This window comes from Parambassis ranga, chromosome 22, assembly GCF_900634625.1.
Source record: "Parambassis ranga chromosome 22, fParRan2.1, whole genome shotgun sequence".
Lineage (NCBI taxonomy): Eukaryota > Metazoa > Chordata > Actinopteri > Ambassidae > Parambassis > Parambassis ranga.
The window spans coordinates 12,925,364-12,948,016 of record NC_041042.1 but is presented as its reverse complement, the minus strand read 5'-3'; the positions used below and the strand labels follow the sequence as shown (position 1 = coordinate 12,948,016).

The 22,653-nt window shown below is 42.7% G+C and overlaps 2 protein-coding genes across 3 annotated transcripts in view; both read right to left on the bottom strand.

The window, feature by feature from the left end:
* Positions 1–13,904, bottom strand: part of luzp1 (leucine zipper protein 1) — a 36,515-nt gene extending 22,611 nt beyond the window's left edge. Inside the window, exons 1-2 of one of the 2 annotated variants that reach the window (XM_028394888.1) lie at positions 13,624–13,904; positions 946–1,007 (exon numbers count right to left, since the gene is read on the bottom strand). The gene's annotated coding sequence lies outside the window, so the exon portion shown is untranslated. The remainder of the gene's footprint in view (positions 1–945; positions 1,008–13,623) is intronic. The other variant, XM_028394889.1, reaches the window with a different exon arrangement.
* Positions 13,905–20,418: 6,514 nt separating this feature from the next.
* On the bottom strand, positions 20,419–21,866 carry LOC114427747 (uncharacterized). The gene is made up of 6 exons (XM_028395962.1): positions 21,747–21,866; positions 21,603–21,647; positions 21,202–21,492; positions 20,948–21,079; positions 20,844–20,871; positions 20,419–20,758 (listed from the first exon to the last, which is right to left on the bottom strand). Exons 1-6 carry the CDS (start codon positions 21,787–21,789, stop codon positions 20,629–20,631), a joined length of 669 nt encoding a protein of 222 aa, XP_028251763.1. The 5' UTR covers positions 21,790–21,866; the 3' UTR covers positions 20,419–20,628.
* Between the last annotated feature and the right edge of the window lie 787 nt (positions 21,867–22,653).

Below are 22,653 nucleotides of genomic sequence, written 5' to 3'. Positions count from 1 at the left end.
GTAATAGCATCAGTGCAAGAACAAAATATTCTGAGCTGCATGTTATACTTCACATGAAAATATTGTGTATTATGAAAAGAAATATAGGACATTTAGTGGCAGGACACTCAGATTATAAGCTCTGTATAAGTTTCCTGTTTTATTGCCAGTTTTCATGGTCTTTGTCAGTTCAACGCTATTTGGGATTAATTCAGCTTAAGCAGGATGTCCGGAACACTAAACACATCTATATACTGTTCCGTGAAGACACAGAGAACACACCTTGGCCACATATTGACCTTAAACAGCTGTGTGAGCAGACACACATGCATCCACTGTCCCTGCTGACTAACCTGGCCTATCATCATCTCTTATACACACCATTTAACAAGAACAGTGTGAATGTTAATGGGTCCACACGTTGTAGAATATATATATTTGTGCCACTCCTGTGTGACTTCGGCTTCGGGGAAGGAAATGCGGCGCCGGCATTTGTGCCCAACAGGAAACAGACTCACAAAGAGCAGTGGAGGAACGGAAGAGGCAAGGAGGAGGACGAGTGGGAGGAGGGTGAGAGGGAGAGAAGAAAAATTGGGCAAAAGGCAGAAGATGAGGACAGATGGGACTCAGGGGAAAAGTAGAGGAAAGTTATTCATGATATGAATCAATGTGTTTGTGGACAACCAGATGCATTCATCAAACAAATAACTACAATGTTGGGGCATGTGATCCACATTTTTCTTTTACATTTTGTCCCCTTTCTCATTCTATACAATAGTAAAAATTTGAACTTGCTTGTGCTAAGTTGAGTCCCACAATACAGGAAATGTAGTTAAACATGCTCTTCAAAGCAAAGAAGCAGCATTTCTGCAGACTTCCAGTGACCCAGAAACATCCTTATATTGTGCAGGAACAGGAAAGAGCTGCAATAAATCATTATCCAAAGAGCAGGAAGACATGACTTACTAAATTTAAGAGGCATCCTTTTGTCTAAAGCATGTTACGCCCTTCTCCACGAACTCTTCATCCTGGTGGTTAAAACACACAAAAAAAGCGATGATGTTAGTTGAAGTGGATGCACTAGTTATCATAATATCAAGAAACACACACTCATGCCATCTTTCACTATTGTTATGCTTGGCAGTTGGCAAACCCTGGAGCCTGGGGCCGGAGCTGACAATGCTGTCACTGTGGGGGAGATCGTTCACAGTCAAGCTAACAGGCTAAGAATGAGCTAACTGCTCAGATATGGGACACATTTGAGAGGCCTTGCAATAGACTTATGCATGAACAGACAAGCAATGTTTGGCCACGACAACAGAAGGCCCTATTCAGTTCTCTGGGGAGGCACTGGTACACACACACGCACACACACCATTATCATAATCATCATCATCCTAGAAACTCTCATCTGCTTCAAAATGTGCAAACACACACACACACACAGAAAACAACCCAGACATGAAGCATTCCACTACAGTAGCATTCCATATGTTTGGTTAAGCATAGAGAATCCAGATTTAAGACTAGAGTCTGGACTGAATTTAAAGGATGAGAGGGGTAGCAGGAGGGAGGAGGAGGAGAAAGCAGGAAGAGGAGGGGGGACTGAAAGAGAAAGGGGAAATGTCTGTGAAGGTAGAAGCAGCAAGTGAACACATCATACAAATGTACATTTGGAATGGACATAAAAATATGTTAAAGTTCCATAACTAAGCATCAGGACGTCTAACATGGGACAGCAGAAAAAGATGGGCAGTAGCTGTCAGTAATTATCTTCACTGATTAGAAGGAACAGCTAACATCTTTCTAACTGCTGGCAAAGGAACTGCTGCGCACTTAAACCACTGCTGCACACTGAATTGTCCAGGTACCAGTCGTCATGCAAAGCTAACCTGCTGCTTGGCTTCAGTTACATAACACAGTTCAGAAAGATGCTTTTCTTCAGCGAGGCCAAACTAAGTCGACAGCGATAAAGACACTTCGGTGCTGTAAGTAGCTACTGATGGACACGGAGCATCAGTCTTGGGAGCTGCTCCTGCCACTCTCAGCTCCTTTCTGCTTAATCCTGTCTGCTTGTTCCCACACGGTGCTGCTGCCCTGCACTCTGCTCAGTCATGTTAGAATCATGAAGGCAGCAGTAACATTAACATGCAGATTATGTGCTGAATCAAACACACTCCATGGCTGAACCAAATGTGTAATTCTGCTGAAATGAGTTGTGATCAATTAACTTTTACACATCCATTCTTGAAGACACTTAAGTGTTGTTTGGGGATTTTTCATTCAGACAGTTAGCCAACCTGTAACCAAACAGAACAGAAAACAGCTGTGTCTCCTCCTCATCCCTCACTCCCACTCACGCACAAAGCATGTCAGGATGGGAGAGAGTTCATTATTTTGTTCAGTAGAATAAACTGGAACAGTCTGAGGCAGCACGTCCTTCTGTCACTGAACTACCAGTCATGTTCCCACATTTAACATGAATCAGAAAACAAAGGTGTATCCTCTATTGACTTTCAGGTATGAATATCAATAAAGCAAATATATGCAAAAGTGAATTTCATGATCATCATTAAATTGGACAACATTAATTATTAAAGACTGTCCTATTACACTAAAAACATCACAGGTTTTTAACAAGCAGATCAGATGTACTGAATGAGGAAGCTTGCACAATGCCATATGATTATTATATTTCACAATAAAGCTCACTAAGAAGGCTTTCTGTATGTCATCAGTGTTTGAAACACTTCTGTACAGTTAGTGAGCAAATATTGCAAAACAACACTGTATTCTTTCACTATACCTACAACCAGTGATGAGCCAAACAGAGCAGACATCCCAGCTACAGTGCTCGCCTACAGAAACATTTTATTGTGTAGTGTTTATCTTTGGTGATGCCTTTATCACACATATAATGGAAAGCTGCTGATAACAGAGGCTGCTTTCGAGTACTTAGGCTTACACTTTATAAACACATACAGTAAATGTAAGATGTTTGATGTTATTCTCAACCTTCAAGTGTGAAACACATTGCTTCATTCAAATGTGTGGTTTAAAATACAGGATCAGCATTGGCCTGAATGGAAAGAGAAGAGTGTCAAAAAGAAAAGACAGATGAGCCACACCAAGTGAAAGGAAGGAAACCAGGGAGAATAAAGGAAGGTACGATTTCTTCTAATGGAGAAACATTTCAAGGCCTGAAACTCCATCCTGAGCTCCACTGGCCTAGCAGGCCTCGTTTGCATGGGAGCCCATTTCCTGTGTGTGATTAGCAAAGGGGAGAGTGTGTGTATATGTGTGTGTGTATGTGTGTGTGTACACTCTGGGGGTTGCAGTTCGGAGAGGTCTAGGGTTGTTTTGTCTGCTCGGGGGGAAAGGAATGCCCAAATCAAACACAGTGAACAGGATGCCGAGTGAGCGAGAAGGACAAGGGAAAGAGACAGAAAGAAGGAGCAGAGGAGAAACGATGGGGAGAGACAGGAAACAGATACACGAAGTAGCAGACAGAAGGAGCTGACAAAAGATAGAAGGAGGGGGGGACGGGACACCAGTGAAGAGCAGAACAAGAGGCTGATTTTTCATTTGCTGCCAAAAGCATTCCTCCTGCTGCCATTTGCATTCCAGCACAGCGGCAAGGTGGAGTAAGAATTTTGTCTGCAAGCTGACGAGCTGTCAGACACAAAAACCATTCACCTCTTCAGCGTGAACCTGCAGAACCTGCCCTAATATCTAATGACTTACAGCTCTGTCAGCTCCACACATAACAGCACAGGCCCACCGCAGGGATAGTTTAACAGCCAGACAATAGAGAAAATTGAAAAAAAAATTGTACAAAATATGAGGAGTCTTTAAAAAAAATGACTTTCAATAAACTCAATGCATTTTCAGACATCTACACAGAATGGGAGAAAATCTTCAATGGAGATTGTTGCCATTTTTATCTATTCACATTAAAGGAGTTGCTGATACAACAGCTATTGATCATGACATTATTTTGCTTCTATGAATGTAAAAAAATTATTGTCTCTTGCTCAATGACACATTAGTAAAGTCAACATATCCTGCCACAGGTTGAGATATACTGATTAGTTTCTGACCACAAAGACACACTAAAGCATTAGTGATTCATCTACCTCCTGGATCAAACAGTTCACACACACTAGGTCTCTTAATTTAAAACCCAAACTGCTGCTCAAACATGGGAAATAATTAATTATTTACACACTTTAAGGAAACTAGGGTTGTATCTGGGTTTTTTTAGTTAGATTTATAACTGACTTTAGACATACTTAAACTGTATACACACTGGGTACACTGTGACTTTGTTCATTTGCAGCAGTTTCAAAGTTCAGATTAAAACACTTCCTTGTGTTGTGTGTGTGTCTGAGTTGGACCCTGCCCATGCAGGAGTGAGCCATTCCTTGACTGGCAGAGCAGAATTGATAGGCTGCTATTGTTTCCTTTTAAGGTCAATTGTGTCTGAAATGCTTGGCATGGCTTGGAGTACAGATGCAGCTGGCTGGCAGGGGAGATAAAACACTAATTTAACCACATTCTTCTGTGCAGTCCACACCTAGAGCGAGAAAGAGAGGAAGGCAGCAAAAGGCATGGAGTGAAAGCGAGAGATGGGAAAGATCTGAAGTGGTTTAGACAAAGTGGAGAAAACGATGCAGGGCTAGAGGGGTAAAACAAGAAGGTGAAGACAACAACTTTGTCTGAGTGGGTGGGCAAGAGTTACTCTTTGCCGGGGGCATTGAGACTTTTTTGAACCCTTGTTTGACCAGGCAGTGAAAGCACATTGCCACATGTGGCCGGCATGTTTGTCAAGGCCACAAAAAGAGCGTAAACACAGGCATATATAAATACATGCCCCTACACAGACCTACACATCTCACAGGGTGACAGACCATGTCATGGCCTTGGGTTCACATGTTGGATTCTTTAAAACTGGTCTTATTTACAATAGCCTGAATCAAAAAAACAAAACAAAACAAAAAACCCCAATGTTTAAGGATTCAGGTCCAGAGTAGAGGAGGGGAGGTACAGCCAGGAGGGAGCCGGCTGAAGGTTGGATCATAAAATATGCCTGGTATTCCACAATGTTCCAGAGTGCACAAATGAGCCACTCACTCAGGGACTTATGGGATTCCTGTGAGGCTCCGGTGTCTACATGTGTGCATGCTAACACCTTAGCCACTGTGAGTCTACCGGTTTAAATGAGTGTTATCCAATAATGAGTTGACCCTGAGTCAGAAATCAAGCTGAAAAAAACAGTGAGTTTTGTTAAACAAGCACTGACAGCTGGCCATAAAGTGATGCACAGAGAGGGATGAGACACAAGGCAGACAACAGGGACCACCAGAGGTGAGCTGATGACACATCATGTGAGTCTAGTCCAAGCAAATGGCACATGTGTGTAATGACTATGAGCAATTGAATGTAATTATGATGCTCCAATGAATTATTCATTGATTAATCAGGAAATTTGTCAGATGATTAATTGACATTTTGGTGATGTGTAATTTTTATTTTAAGAAAGGGAGACACACACACTCACACTTCTGGATGTCTTTTTGTCCATTAACTGTACAGATGTATGTAGTGCCAGATATTTTTTACACTCTCTTCAAAGAGGTCTGATGTGGTTTTCCAGTGCATTTTTTTATCTAACATCCTTGCGCTGTTACCTTGTGGTGACAAGACATGCTTGTTTTCTGTCTGTCTGCAAACTATCAACTGCTCAATAAAGTCAAAAATATTGAAAAATACTTGTTAGCTGTAGCTCCACTGAGCCAAAATTCTTCTTTTTCCTACTCCCACTTACTCCATAAAACTTTGACATAAAAGGGTTTCAGGACTCTTGAAGTAAAAGCAGCACTTTGGTGAGTCTATTTTTATGGTCTCGCCATAGCAGCATTGTGCTGCTTCACTTCCCCTGGTCAGGACAGCTAGCATGAGAAGGAGCTCCAAGAGCAACGCTGGCATGGAGGGAAAAACCAGCAAAGCCCAGCCCTCTGCTGCCCTTAACAAAAGGCAGCAGTGCAGAGATCTCCTCCAAAATAAAACCAAGCCAAAGAAAGAGGGAGTAAGGAGTCTGAAAATAGACTCAAAGTTGGGGTCTGCATGCACCAGCACCACAATTATGAAAGTTACAAAACAAAAAAAACATCTCACCAATGTAGTTTTATATAACATAAGTCAAAAAAAATAAAGATAGTGTCAAGAGAAACTCTAAAAGGCACAAAAAGTACGTTAACATGTAGTGAAGGACGAGAGAAACAAAAAAGGGGGGCGTGGAGAACAGCCAGGTTGCCATGGCGTCTGAACATTCCTCTCTCTGAGAACATGTATATTTTCTGATCACAAGAAAAATAATCTGCAGGAGGAATTTTATTTTGAGAGCCGCCCTGTAGACCCAAAGCTTAGAGGAGGTCAGACAGGAGTGTGTGCAGGCGAACGTGGGGATGTGAGGTGCTGTATCTCCCACAGTACAGTTGAAGGTATGAGAGTTAAAACACCCCATGTATCACAAGACAGTTCGTTAGAAAAAGGGAACGTGTGAGGGTCCAAAGAAGCTAGACTGCTCAAGTCACACGTAATGAAATGAACATCTACATCCACACATGGATTCACTGTACACACAAAAAGGAGGGGGGGGGGTTTATGAGTTTTGAAGATGCTGACAGAGTAATCTAAAATCCATCTTCTTTTTCCACATATTCTTTGTTTGGTTCTCTAACCCCACCTCTCCCTCAGTATTTTACATTCATCCAAAGCTTACTGTGTCAGAAATACGATGCAAAATATAGCTGCTATGGGATGGTTAACTGTTTTCATATTATTCATTTTATCTCTGAAATTACTACATGAAATTACTGTGTGTGAATATGAGGACAAATGAGTCGTTGACACTTCAGATATGAACAGCTTCAGTGACTAAGAATTAGAAAAACCTGTATAATCTTGACCTCACTGTGAACTGGACCTCTGCTAAGCGCTGGACTAGTATCACCACAGCAAACTCCTGCCAACCGCTGTCACGTCAGTCAGTAGCCATCCGACTGCAAATAACAGACTAAAACATCATAAATTCTAGGGGAGAAAAGCAGTGAGAGAGGTTGAAAGAGACATATTACCGCTCTAAGCACATAAACAACTCATCAAATTGTAGTGATGGTACCCAACTCATACAAACCCTGCTGCTGGGTGAAGGACTTTGGTTCAACATTTAGCCTTTTATGGATATTATTAAGACTTGTTGAGGGTTTGGACATCTGTGTCAACACGTAGGTTGCTTCAGGTGGTATTTTCAAATCTTTTTACCACCTGTGTTTGCAGTGTTTTGGCTTTGACTCCATCAATGTGAGGCATGTGTTGTCTGTGCCATCTTCCACCACCAGCATCACGAGACTGATAGGAAGTAGAGCGTGACGTTCACCTTTCTTCCCTCCCCGGATCACTGTCTGAACTTCTAGGAAGAAGAACACGTCTTGAACCAGACTGCAATGGCTCCTGAAATATGCCAAATATGCCCCTGACCCCCCTCCTTTCCTGAAGATGTAGGCCTGTTTCCTAGCCCACCCTCCTTCTCTTTTAGCCCCCCCCCCCCCAACCCACAGCATTCCTGCTCTTTACACAGCCCCGATCGCATGCATACTTACAAACACAGATGACCCACTCACACAGAAAATGTTAAGGACATTAATAACGCAAGTTTCCACCCAGCTGACCCAGACATGCCTTTTAAGGGTAAGCGGTTCAGATTTCTCTTTTCATTAACTTCCAAAAATACTCCTGGACCAGGCGGGACAAGTGGGAGTGACAGGAAAAGAAGGGGGGGGGGTCTCCTCTTTAGTCAAGCAGAAGAGAAGGAGAGAGTGTGTGAGATAAGATAACAATCGGACAGAGAGAGGGGAAATATTGGCCTGTTAATGAGAACACCTAAAAAAATAAAAATGTGTCTGAGGAATTTACAAGTAATGTCTTAACTTTAGCTCTCCCCTGTTAAAACGCCACAGTCCTTCCTTCCCTTCCTCCCTCTCTCTCTCTCTCTGCTTTGCCGTGCCTCCTACATGCTTTTGAAGTCTGTTTCCCTTCCACTTCTTTTCTCTTTTCTTCCAGGATCCACAAGGTAGCCATTTTTTGAAGAGCCTGTACAGCGTTGGAACAAAACAGGCACACATGGGACTTTCTGTAAAACAGCTTGTTGGAGGCTGAAATGTTCAACCAACCCCCCCCCCCCCCCCCCCCCCCAAAAAAAAAAAAAAAAATCCCACACATCGGAAAAACTAAAAATTCACAAACCAAAAGGAAACTCTCCTGTTTCAGGTCAACCTGAAAGCATGTAAAACACAAACACAGTAGCAGAGTGACCCACATTAGCAGTCCATGAGGTCCAAACTCCAGCCATGTGGTACGGCAGGCCTGGCCAGGCCACAGATTAAACATTAGCGTACTTATCACCTGCAGCTATCAAGAAACATCCAACAGCTACAAACACATTTTTGGCAGAAGTGTTGTGTGAAATAAACTAACAGGAAGACTCGGCTTGAAAGGATGACATAAAACTGCCATTATAATACAAATTATCCACTGTGTTTGCACCTGTGATAACCGGCTCTCACCAAGAACACTGTTATTGTTACCAAGCAAAGACAAAGAAACAGACGAGAGACTTCAAAAGATGACTCACATGAAAACACTTTGCCCTGTGAAGTCTGAAGTCTAAACTAACTGATTCATAGTTGACTTTACCATATATAACAGAAGTGGAAGTGAAGGCAAAGCTGGAAAAATGTCAAACATATGTGAATCATCAATCAAGTTAACCACAAACAATAAATTACATGCTGGTGTAGCATCTGCAGACTCGATGCTTCCTAGATCTTTGTGTGTTCTTGTGTGATATTAGGGAAATGGTGGAACGGTCGGGAAGCCAAAATGAAGACCAGATGATGATTTTTTTTTCTCTCTTCACTTAAATCCCATAGTTTAAGAATGTTCACATGGTCAGCAACAGAGCAGATGCCTGGTTATGGTAAAGGGTGTTAATAAATGAAGATTTCTGCAATGGTCAGAATTATAACCTGTGGATATTTCCTGAAAACAGAGACAGATAAGTTTTAAAGGGGGTTAAATGAGCTCTCATTACATGCACCGTCATGCAGTCGGGCTCTTTGAGTGATTATGCAGTAACCCAGAGTAACTGGCCCTCAAGAAATCAGTGAGGTCTGCCGGGAATGGCATAGCCTCTCCTAACTAGGATTCAAAGTGAGTGGACTCTCAAGACAAAATCCAAGAAGGTTGAGTGTGGGAACCTGACAAGAGGACTGCTCCAGCCCATAGGTTCACAGTGGTGACAGCCACATTGACATCGTCATTGCTGTGGACCACTTCCTAGAGGTCCAAGGTTCCGATTTTGGACCTGTGTCCTCCTAGAATAATTGTGCAAACTGCGACCACCGCTGAAAATGTGCAATGATTTTCTAGATTAGACTAAAATACCTTAGATCAGTGTTTTAAATGATAAAATACTGACATCCAGAATTTTATTTTATATCAACATTATGCTCATGAAACTGCGTCAGAGCTCACCTACATTTTATTGACCTCAGGTTTGTGCTGTGTGTGTGCACACTGTTGATCATTTTACAATAGCCTAATATAGCAAGACGATTCCACATTTCATAACCACCTGCTCATGTGACATGTTTGATAACCACCCAGTAACTCAATAAAATCTTTTGCAGGTCAGTAAATACCAGACATGTCAGTTCGGGAAACTGGTTATAGGGAGGAGCGTTACACAATCTTGCATTGTGGCTCTTTAACACAATTTAGGCCCTGCTGGTGGGAAGAAATGTGATGATGAACCGAACGGATAACATTTTTGGAACATCATATCTGAAAGAATCGACTACGGTACCTTGTTCTACAGCCACATGCACCAAATCTAAGACAATCTCTGTGATAATTCACCTGCAGCAAAGTAGAGCCCTCACTCAGTGACCATGCTAGCACATGACAGAGAGTCCATCAGAGCAGTTGGTAATGAGGAGGCTTTTTGGCACGCTTTGGGGGTCTAACGAACGGAGATTCATTCACACTCACACAGAGAAGAGGGTGTATGAACAGAATCCATTCTTGCAGAGACATGGAATTCTTAAAGAGTGAGAGCACATATCATCATTGTGTGTGTGTGAGCGTGAGTGTGTTGTGTTAATGAGAGCCTGAGTGAGTCGTGTGAACGCTGAGAGGTGAAATGTTCTTCTAGCTACTGCTTGCTGACTGACTGACGCTCTCAGCCTCTAGTATCTGATGACAGATCTACATGGATGGGAACAGCACCAAGCACAAAGTGCCTTAGGATGCAGAAATACTTGCACGCACACACACACACAAAGCAAAACTCATGAATACACAGAAAGTTCAAGTAGTTTGAACTCCAGCTGGAATCACAGAGCCCTGCCCTGTTACTGGCCCACCACTGATAAAGAAAGCTGGCAGGAAGAGCAGAGGAGGAGGAAGGAGAAGAAAGGAAGAGGAGGAGGATGTTTGCATGCTAATGTTCCAGTTACTATGAATATGATACAAGAGCATATTCTGAATTAGACTTTATTCCACATCTATTGAAATCTCTTGATTCTTTGATTGCTTATGATCACAAAGGAAAGTAGCAAATTCTCATAAAAGAAAAAAGATGTTTTGCTCAACTGGAACGCATTATAACCCGTCAAAATAGCTCCACATTGATTTCCTCTCACAAACTCCAGAGATACAAGTTGCACAACCTCACACAGGCGTCTTTTTGGCATCTTGTCTGCTAACACACAGGCAGCAGTTCCAGCTGGCCTGCGTATTGTCAACAGCAGCCTCTGTCTTGGATATTGAGCCGTTTATAACATTATAACACACACACATTCATAAAGGATACACACTCACAGGCTGTGTGTGGGCTTTAATACAGGGCTCTAAGAGATCATGATTCATCTGTGTGTTTGTAACGCCTGCAACATCACTCTGCATCCTCTGCTGCTCTATTCCTGGGTGAGAAGGTTATAGCAAGAGTCTGACACTAATAATAACCAACACCAACACCATCCGGTCCCAAGATATCCTTTACAGCTTATTAGGATATACATATAGGTTACGCTGCTGCTCGTGTAGGTGCTGACTTCACTTTTCCAGCAACACAACTGAGCGCCCCACTGTAACTTTATTCATCAAAACAATCAATCTATAAATATAGAAAAATAATCATGTACCAAAGCTGCAGTGCAGAACTTCTTCCTCTCCTTTCTGGCAGTGGGAGGCTGTGACAAACGCCTACAGGTCAACTCACAGGATATTGTGCAAGCCCAGTTCCACATCCTAAAGGAGTAAGAGATGTGACCTTACTGCTCTTAGACAGGTTATTATTTGTTCAAATGTTTGGTGTAGGCTTTGACGTTTCTATATGTCTAAGCAATGACAATATCCACTCATATTTCCACTCAACTGCAACACATGACGTCAATGTCCGTGCCCTGCAATTCCACACTGAAGTGTGATTGTACTACACCAACAGGAGGGACCGTGCACAAACCCTGATGTGCCGAGTGGCTGTGATATTACTGGGTTTGACATTCCCAGCGGTTTGATTCTCCCAGGCAGAAAACCTCAATATTTTAATTTAATCCCCAGAGCAGTCATTTAGCCACTCCATAATCCCCAGGTCCAATGCTTAGTCTGATAATTACCCTTATTGGACACCCATAATGATTAGTTTTTGGTTTCACCCAAAGCAGCGCAGGCAGTTTCATTGGGCGGTCGCAGTGTTCTGCGGAGTGGAAAACCAATCATGCGTGGCATAGCCCAGGTCATAAAAAGAGAAGAGAGGTATGATTATTACTTTGCATAGCAGGCGACAACTTCTGGACAGGATGCGGCACTAACTCTGTGCAACTTTCACTTCTTGGCTTCAGTGTCTTGGAGGGACAGGTGGCAGTGGGTGCTGGCACTCCTGCTGTGTCAACAGTAACAACTAACACTGTGCTTAGAGGGGAAGAAGGTCAAAGGGGGCATCTGATGGGAGTAAGTCCTCCTAAGAGGTGAACCAAACAAACATTGGAGCGTAAATTCCCAGGACTGAAAATGCATGGTTTAGGCAGCAATCAGGGGAAATTTAGACATCTCACTCTTCACTTTGCTGCTACTCTCATTTGATTTTCCTCTTTGCATTTTTCTCTCAACATTTCCACACTGACAGCTTAAACTGCAGACATTCCCTCCACATGCGGTGCAATAATCCTACCCAAAAATACCAAAGGAAACCCTTTTCACACATCTAACACCATGACAGGCTTCCATGCAAGTGCTTGTGCTGAGTCCAGGAGGAGCAGCACAGACTGGTACAGCTCAGCTGGTGCAATCTACAGCTGGCTGATGTGGGGAGGGCGATGCCTTACTGGAAAGTCATCAGGGATTTTTTTTTCATGTCTCAAACAGGTCAAGGCAGGTCCCCCTCCACCACCACCACCACCCCCACACCTCCCCATGCTGCTCTTTATGAGCCCCACCTGGCAGATTAGTATTCCACCACGACAACTACACCTTTTCTTATGTTTACACATGCGCACACTTCTATTCCTGCTCTTGTGAGGCAGCACAGGGCACATACTGTTTAGACTGTTCTACATCTTGTGTATATATATGTAGGCCATGCAGCATTCCATCACACGTGAAAGAAAACAAACCCTCAAACAGAACAAGGATGTAAATGAACAACAATCAGACGAGGAAACTTAAAAACTCAGATTATTATCACAGAATAACTGGCATTTCATCCTAGAGAATGCACACTGGAGCATGTGATGTGGGCTTCCCTGGACTGGATAATACATGCAGATAATAACAGTGACTACATGGTCCAGACTGGGACCTTGCAGCCTTTAACTTAGCACAGCCATGTAAACCCCAGTCAACACAGCTCCTGTTTGAACTGCACAAACCACTAAGCTGCATCCCCACCATAACACATCATCTTATTTCCTCTAAAAAAAAAAGTCTTGGTGTGTGAGGGGTTTTCCTGAGGCCATTCCAGTGTTGGTCTAAATAAACTAGCTTGTTTTATATCGAGAGAAAAGAAAGTAAAAGATTCGGCGTCATACAAAAAACACCCCAAAACTCCTGACGTCTTTAAAGCTGCGAGGAAAGAGCAGAGAAAAAGCTAATGTCAGTGCCAAAACACGAAGTATGGCCACTAGGAATGTCAGAGCCTACACTCCGATCTTTGTGCTGTTTGTACATTTTTTGAAGCAGCCTGTATGAAGATGTAATCACAAAGATAAGGAGCTAAGCTTAAAAACCTGCTGCATGTTAACAAACAGGATGTGAACGGTCTCTGCGCCGCTACACTGTGACCACCTGAGGGTTCCGCCGCAGACCTGGATGCTTCCCTCTGGCTTCAAACCGAGCAGAGGAGGAGGAGGAGGGGAAGGAGAAGCAGCAGGAGGAGAAGGAGGAGGGTTGAAAAACTTGCCGCAGTTCAGACTTCTGCAGTCCCGACTGACTGGGTCCAACTCAGGAAGCCGCTGTCTGAGTCCCCTAAATTCGCTCTGGTTCCCCGCCCAACCCCCCAAACATGAGAAAGAAAAGACTCACGTCTACTTCAGCGGCTCCGCAGCCGGCTGGAGGAATGGACGCCGCGGTAAATCCACAACTTCACACTGGCTGCGTGCGCTCACGCGGACGGTAGGAGGACTCGCTGCTACTGCGGACAGGACAAGTTCATCCACATTATTCTCAGACACGACCAGAGAGTTGGAGCTGACAGGGGGGAGACCGCTTTCCTGCTCTCCCCCTTTCCCTTAGCGGCTCTCGTTGACCCTTTCCTCTCGGATATTCCCCTCCCTGGTCCACTTGTGATCAAACCATCACACTCCGTCGCGTCCCTAACAATGAAAAAAGGTGGGTTTTCCTTTTCTGTTGCCGGAGGACCCACCCCTCGGAATGACTCTGCCCGGTTTGACCGCAATGAGAACGCCCTTCCCGGCTGGAAGGTCCCGCCTCTCTCTCTCTCTCCCACATAACACAGACACAGGTCTGGCCGGTGAGGAGGAACGAATTCAAGTTAACTCTCTCTCCACATCATCACCTTCACTGAATAATTACAGCAGGATTGTAGAGATAACACTGACATGCAGCACATAAGGAGATTATTGCCTTCCAAAATACAAAAATACAGTTACTAAAACTCAGAAAGTTGTCAAGTTTTTTTAACTTCATTATTGTAAAAGTATAATTTGTAGGGACTGCAGTGGTCTGAATAGAAAAACAAACAAAAAGGCTGCTTTATTTAGGGCCACTATTTGACAAAAAAAAATTCCAAAAGGACACTTTGGCTGTCTGGATATTGCAAATTGATGGGATTTTAAAATATATATTAGTCTATAGGCTACTATTATCAGAATCAGAATCAGAATCAGAAATACTTTATTGATCCCCGGGGGGAAATTGTTTTCGTTCCAGGTGCTCCATGTATACTCAAAAAGACAGAAATACTAATAAGGTAAAGTAGTGAGCGTAAAAAATAAAAATAAAAAATATAAGATAAAAACCTAATAAATTCTAAACATTAATGTACATTCAAGTCAAGTCCTGGCAAGTGGAGACTAAAGTCATATATAATACAACTTGTACCATGTGCAGTAAAATCTTGTCTGAATAAATCCAATATGGATAAGATTACAAGACAGTGTGTTAGATCTGATCTCAGAGGGAGGTGTTGTACAGTTTGATGGCCACAGGAAGAAAGGACCTCCTGTGGCGCTCAGTGGTGCATTTAGGAGGGATCAGTCTGGCGCTGAACGTACTCCTGCACTTCAGCAGCATGTGGTGTAGAGGATGGAAGCTGTTCTCCAGGATCCCCTGCAGTTTAGACAGCATCCTTCTGTCTGACACTGCTGTCAGGGAGTCCAGCTCCATCCCCACCACATCCCCGGCCCTTCTGATCAGTTTGTTGAGTCTGTTTGTGTCCACTGCTTTCAGTCTGCTGCCCCAGCACACAACAGCAAACAAAATGGCACTGGCAACTACAGACTCATAGAAAATCCTCAGCATAGTCCGACAGATGTTAAAAGACCGGAGCCTCCTCAGAAAATAGAGGCGGCTCTGGCCCTTCTTGTAGAGGGCTTCAGTATTTTTAGTCCAGTCCAGTTTATTGTCCAACACCACTCCCAGGTATTTGTAATCCTCCACAATGTCCACACTCTGCCCACCGATGGAAACTGGAGCCGCGAGTGTCTTGGTCCTCCTCAGGTCCACAACCAGCTCCCTGGTCTTTGCCACATTGAGCAGCAGATGGTCCCGCTCGCACCATGTAACAAAGTTGTCAACCACAGTCCTGTACTCAGACTCTCCACCTTTGCTGATACAACCCACTATGGCAGAGTCATCAGAAAACTTCTGAAGGTGACATGACTCTGTCTGGTAGCTGAAGTCAGAGGTGTAGAGCGTGAAGAGGAAGGGAGAGAGGACTGTCCCTTGTGGAGCTCCGGTGCTGCTGACCACTGTATCAGACAAACACCGCTGCATCCGCACATACTGTGGTCTACCAGTTAGATAATCCACAATCCATGACACAAGGGGGAGCTCTACCTGCATCGCTGTCAGTTTCTCACCCAGGAGAGCCGGCTTGATGGTGTTGAAGGCACTGGAGAAGTCAAAAAACATGACTCTCACAGTGCTCGCTGGCTTGTCCAGGTGGGTGTAGACACGGTTCAGCAGGTAGATGATTATAATACTGATAGTAAAAATGATAGGGTTTAGGTTTATCTAGCTTAAGCTCTCTGTTCTCCTTCAGTTTGCTTCTTATTTTGAGCCTTATTTTGAGCCTTATTTTGAGCATGATATAACAGATCTTTGACACATATAAATGAACTCTTCTGTCTTTTTGAGCTCAGACACACAGATCTGTTTGTGCCTGGGTGTGTATAGTGTTAACGGTGGTGCCACAGAGTGTGCTTACTTCAAGAGCACTGCAGCAATTTAGCATAATAACTGGAACAGAGGTGTATTGTTAAGTCTGTTATTGTAGCGCGATTACAGTGAGGCAGTAAATTCTTCATTGGGTGCTGATTGTCTTTTTAGTCACGTAATACTAACTTAAGAAAATGATAAGCAACCAGCCAACCAGGTGATATCACACACACACACAGTAATAGTTGTGCATCTGAATTGTTGCGAAACACATTCCTTTATTTGGCAACACATGAGAACATAAACACTCATCATTTTTAAGGCCTTTGCAACTATCAGCAGACAACATCTGCACCGCACGGTTGCCACTCAAAAGTAATTTTAGCGGGACATTGTTGCTTTAAAGGGAGAGGCTGAAAAATACACTTCATCAGCGACGAGGTTTCTCCCTCAGTCACCAAACATGCTTTTCTCCTGAATGGACATACCGTTCCAATCATATCACCTCGCCATTATGGGCTAAGTGAAGCATAAGTAACGCTGTCGCTTTTGCCAGGTGGAGAAAGATACCAAGTAATCACAGAGAAATCAAATCCCCTCAGAAGCTGCTGCTGCAAGCTAAAGGCATAACCAGGCATGCCCGGACACATGAAAGCCACATCAGGGAAGCCGAGCACAGGTGAACACATACAGTATGAGAGTGCATATATAATTTTGTACATTTCAAAAGTCAGAGTGTGAGAAAGAAGAGCTGTATAAGCTTCAGTTTTTAGACCTGTTGGTCTGCTTTGCACTTCAAAGCCACCCTTGATGTGTGCAGAAGCAAAGCCCGAAGAATCCATCAGAGCAACAGAAACAGTGAAATGACACATAACTACAGACAGGCATGGAAAACACTGCTTTTCATAAGGATCGCTCATGTTTCATCCATCTTTAGAGGTTTGGCTCATGCACAGACAAGTTTTTGTCATTTTGAAAATCTGCCTTAATACATCAAATGATATAAATGTGAATGCATTACACAGATTGCAATCTGTTGCATGAGGATTTCAGTGGATGCAATCCACTACTCTGCTGCTGCTGCATACTGTAAGGGCACACAGACAAGCTGATTCAGGAAGAACAGGTCTCTAGCCCACATCCTTCCTAATCACAAACATCCTTCACTGGAAAACACTTTGTTCCACTGAGAAGTTGAGGCACAAATCACAGTCAAACCATCATTTTTTTTGTATTTTATCTTATCCAGAGTGGCTGCAACAGCAGATAGTTCTGTGTGGATTCACTGAAAATGCAGGCAGCCAATAGTACAGAGTGCAGGGACTGGGTCAGCGGTCACCTGATGATGTATTCCCCTCACAACAACATGTAAAAAAAATGAACTGAAATGAAACCAGAGTGGGAGGATCTTATGTCACATAAGGCTTTTCTACTTTATGTGCTTTTTACAGTGGGGATGAGGATTAATGTGCGTAATTCACTGTCTGCTCAGAGTAGGTCAGTATTTAACAGATGTAGCACTGCTGGATCAAAATGTGGGGCAGCTTGTCATGTAGGAAAACATGCGCTTATCCAGCACCACATGCTGTGTTTAAAAGGGAGCATAATACTGTCATGTGAATCTTTTCCTGTTAAATCAATATTATTAGACTTCCAACAGCTCTTTGTGATGTCACATCTTTATTCGGGAAATACACAGAATGTCCCCTGAGAATGAACAAGAGAGGGCTGCAAAGCCTTTGATAAGAATAAAGTCCTGTCTTACTGTCAGGTCCTATATCATCCTGAAGTACAGATGCCTCAGCCTGTCTGGTTCACCCTCCCTTGGCCTTCTCTTTCTCACTGCAGGGGGACATTCCTCAATCCTCAGCCTCTGGCATGCAGTAAATCTGCCTGAGAGAGACCTGCTCTCTCTTCAGCCCCCTCTGCCAGGCAGGACTCGCAGCAAGTTATTATTACTTCTGATATTTTCTTTCTGTTCTCCTGAAGTAGCACCGAGACATAAAAAAAACTTGTTTAAAGCAGGTTATTTCTTGTTTGCCAGACAGAAACAGAGTGCTTTAGGGTCAAGAGTGAAAAGGTGTTAATAGTACAAGAAGATCTCCAACACAGGCAGCTCCCCTCCCTTCCTGTGTCCCTTCATGACTCCAACTCCTGACTTCATAAGCACAAAAAAAGCTTTTGAGCTCCTGGCTGCATTCCTTCTCTTTGTTTCTGCACACCTGGATTGAAAAGTAGACCACTCTTTGAAAGGAAGGATTTCTTGGACAGATGCGTGACACATCTGCATAAATCTACGTCTCATTATTTTCATTTCCCAGAAGTCTGGGCCTGGAGGAAGCTGCCAAAGGAAGGTATAGATACATATGAGGTCATAAATATGTGTCCCCTTTATCTGAAGCTCTAAAGGTCACTTTATTTCAGTACTAAGAGGAGAAAACACAATGATTTTAGAGTGATACCTCTCTGTGTGGCTCTAGGATCAGCAGCAGCTGGTTAACTTAGCTTAGCATGAAGGCCAAAAACAAAGCCACCAGGTTAGTTGTTTTCAGTCTTTGTGCTAAACATAAAATGTGATTTGTTTGTTTGTATGTTGCTATACAGTGTGTAGATTCATCCATTAGTCAACGGTTAGATAACAGACATTTTATCACTCTCTATCACACTAATGGGCGATTTAAAGTTTAAAGAGGAAACCAGAGACCCCAGTGGAAATCTACACAGGGACAAACTACACACAGAAAGGCTGAAGCAAGTCATACAATATAACACAACACAACACAACACATATTCAATGAAACCACACCGCCAATTCATGACCGAGACAAATCTCACTGACTTAGTGTGGAATCCTTTGAATCCCCACTCAAACCATGAGCAACAAATGTCATGTGTGAGGATTTATTTGATTTTATTTTTACAGTGTAGGGTCTGTATATGCAGCAATGGCACAGCGTGTCTGGCAACCACGCAGGGCACAACCACCAAAATGCTCTGCTGTCTTGTTCCACTGCCAAGCCATAATAACAGCAATAAGGCCGGAGAAGCTCGTTAACCTTAATCTAGGAATTACACTGCGGCACCAGGGAGAGGAGGACGTTTTGTTGTGTGCTTGTACACACAGGACCTGGCATTAGACATGTACCACAGAGGAGAGGGTGAGGGGGTGAGGAGGGGCTGCTGGTGCTTTCAACTACACAGAGTGAGTGGTGATGGTTCACTCAGGTCACATAGTGCCCTGAAGAGCCACTCACCCGCAGTTTGTTCTTATTAGCCTCTACCTCCCCCATCTGGTCAAAACATGCTACTGCTGGTGAGCTACACAGAAGCAGTGTAAAACCCTGAAAAAAAAAAAATATATATATATATATATATATATATATATATATATATATATATATATATCATATATATATGAGGATTTATATGGATACTGTTGATGGAAATGTGGTTTTACTGGGGCCTTGTACATTTATCTTGGGCTGAAACTAGCAAGTAGCCCTGTGATAGACGGGTGATGAAAGAAAAAAAAAACTACTGAGAGATGTGTCTAAAGAGCCTTGACCAACTGTCAAGACACTAGTGAAGTGCAGGAAAAATAAAAATGCCTTCTTAGAGAGTGTTTCATGCACATGTGAGTAATAATCTAAAGAAATGTTATTAACGTTGGCCTTCTCTCTTTTAGTAACAGTAAAGAAAAGACACAGGTCTTAGAACATAAAGGGCTATTCGAAGAAAAACAAAGGTGTAAACGCCTCCTTCATCTTGAACTGTGAAGCACTCTTACTGACACCACAAACACACTCTACCTGCACTCTGATATTAATACAGCTTTGGAGGCATCCTGAGAGGAGAAGAAGAAGAAGAAGAAGAAGAAAAAGGAGCAGTCTGGTAAGTTGACTGTGCTTCATTATTTATCTTAATATGTAAATGTTATCTGCATTTTATACTCTTCCAGCAACACTTTGCAAGCATATAAAAATACCTAAGTTTGCCTGTGCAAGTTTTATCTGATACTGCAATCACAAGGAGCAGAATGCTTCACTTGTGTTTCCCGTCTATCTGATAGTGTGATGCTGCATCTGTAAAGGAGATTTAGAGTCATAAAACTTTACTGATTCCAAAGATCAGTAAAGTGGTAAGCTGATTGGCAGCTTACCACATTAAAACAGTCAAACAGAGGCTGCAGAAGGACTGCTCTATAATAATAATATTAATAATATTATATAACAAAAAAGTTAGCCAGCATCCTCTCATCTCCTTTGTTTTGTTCAGTATAACATCATCCAACCATTTGACAAGCAAGTCTTTATTTATAAGGGATCAAGTTTTCCATTAAAAGAAGACACGGTACTATCCTTAATATGCAGCATGTACTATGTTCTTATAAGCATATTGATTGTTGCTGAACAGATGTGTGCACTCTTTAATTCAGAGCAGCTTTGTTTTTATTGTACTCAAAAGTGTCACAGAGCTCCTTCAAACGTATACATTTCTTTGTGAATTTATTGTGCTTTATTGTGATGATACAAAGTAAATCTGACAGTGTCTCAGTGTCTACTCAAAGAGCAAAGCGAGCTTGCAGAACTTCAAAATTGTGGGTTTTTAATCCCATATAATTATAAGCTTGTCTCTCTCAGATTAAAGCAGAGTTTCTGATTCTCGCACACCTTCCTCTTAGATCTTGATTCATGATAGACTTGAGTACACAGCATCCCCAGTCATACTGGAGGGGTCCAGATCAGTGTAGTTTTGTTGGTTGTTGCTTATGTAGTTCATGTACACGTCTTGGTCACTGTTAATCCGTGGTGTTCCTTTGCTGTTGAACAAAGAAGCACAGTCAGTGTGGTACTCTCATTTTATGGAAACAAAGGTCACAGAATAGTGTGTATGTATGAACATACTTTGACAATGCTTCAGGTCCAGGAAAACCTTCAAGAAAAAACAAAACTTGAAGCATTTTTAATGAAAAAAAAAAAACCTACACTGAGGGCAAAGGGCTCCTTACCTTTATCTGCGGTGATGGAGGTTTTAATAGTTAGATTAAGTGCCTGCCAGCCCATCCACAAAATCATAGCAATGATGATCATCAAGGCCAGAAGAGAAAGGACAAATGCAGCTATTCCTAAATTCTCTCCCGCTGTTGTGAGTCACAGAAATTCACAGACACACCTTAGTCATAGCTTAAGTTTCTTATTGATCTTGTTTCTTTATATATCTGGAGAGTTATTCATATTTGTAGCAAATGGAAAACAAACAAACCTGATGCTCTTGTGAAGATGATATAGACTGTGTGGCTTGGGCTCAGGCTCGGCTCTGCTGACTGTCTCTTAGCACCGCAGCGGTACTCACCGCTCTGTTTAGGCTCAGTCAGGCTCAGCTCCATCCCCGTGCCCACGTCCGCCCAGGTGTGATTTTGCTGCCGTTGCCAAAACCAGGTGACGTTCTCTAGGATGGTGAGAGCACTGCATTGCAGGATGATTTTTTGACCGGCTGCGACTGGATAGTCTGGATTAGCCACCAGCTGCAGAGGAGGAAGCATTTGTGTGGGGGCTGAAGAAAGGAGACAAATGGGTGGATTGAGTTTTACATCAAAAATGAATGAATCAAACCTATTATTACATGTAATATAATGAAAAATCAACTGGAGCGGTCTGTATTACTGTGCACTGAAGTTGTTGTGATAGGATGGGTTGTCTGGGATTTAACTGCAAAGACAAAAAAAGTGCAATTGTTCCTTACAAACAGCTTTGAACACATTGAACATGTGTTATTTTTATATATTCAGCCAAGGTGATTGTTCTTACCTGTGTTATCGATTAGAAAAAGGAGAATATATCCAAGCAGCATGTTGTTTGTGATGTGACACAGCGTCTTCAGGCTAACAGGTGTTGTACCTTCATAGATGTCAGTGAACTTTAATCTAATGATAGGTGAGGCTGACGGAATTATGATTCTGGAAAAGGGAAGAATCAACTTCCCACTTTACTGTATCTGCGCAGAAACCTAACTTGTGGTCTGAGTTGTGAACAGGAAGTTGTTCAATATGAGGAACAGACAGTTTTATTGCTATGATTATTATCCAAAACTGTCTGTAGCCTCACATTAATGTTAGAATAGAACATAAATACTTTATTACACTCAGGGTGTGCAGAGAAAAATGGAGTTCAGAGAAGGAAAAAAACATTTCTGTAGGTATCACTGACACCAGCAGAGTTCACAATGAGTGTGGAAGTGGAAGATTGTGATGGTGATGATCTGACGATAAAGACAGAGGGAGAGAGAGAGAGAGTAATATAGTAACTAAAGAGCGACACCCAGTGGACGTTCACAAGGATGACCAAAGAAAAAGACACTTCCTCTTTAACCTTGTATTGCAATTCACTTTACTACCACTTGAGGGCGGCAAACAGTCACGATTTGACTTGAAAAGCTCAGCATGCAGTGTTTCCTCTACTCTGACCAAGGATGGAGACATGGTGCATTACACTTCATTTGTTGTCAGCACAATCATTTTCCGGTATACTGTCCGAAGACAAACAGACAGACAGACAGACAGACACACAGACAGACAGACAGACACACAGACAGACAGACAGACAGACAGACAGACAGACACACAGACAGATAGATAGATAGATAGATAGATAGATAGATAGATAGATAGATAGATAGATAGATAGATAGATAGATAGATAGATAGATAGATAGATA

Coding starts and splice junctions, on each gene's coding strand:
- LOC114427747 (XM_028395962.1), bottom strand. CDS start 21,789: ATGCTGCTTGGATATATTCTCCTTTTTCTAATCGATAACACAG. Junction 21,648..21,746: donor TTTTCTAATCGATAACACAG/GTAAGAACAATC, acceptor TTGTCTTTGCAG/TTAAATCCCAGACAACCCAT. Junction 21,493..21,602: donor CACAACAACTTCAGTGCACA/GTAATACAGACC, acceptor TCCTTTCTTCAG/CCCCCACACAAATGCTTCCT.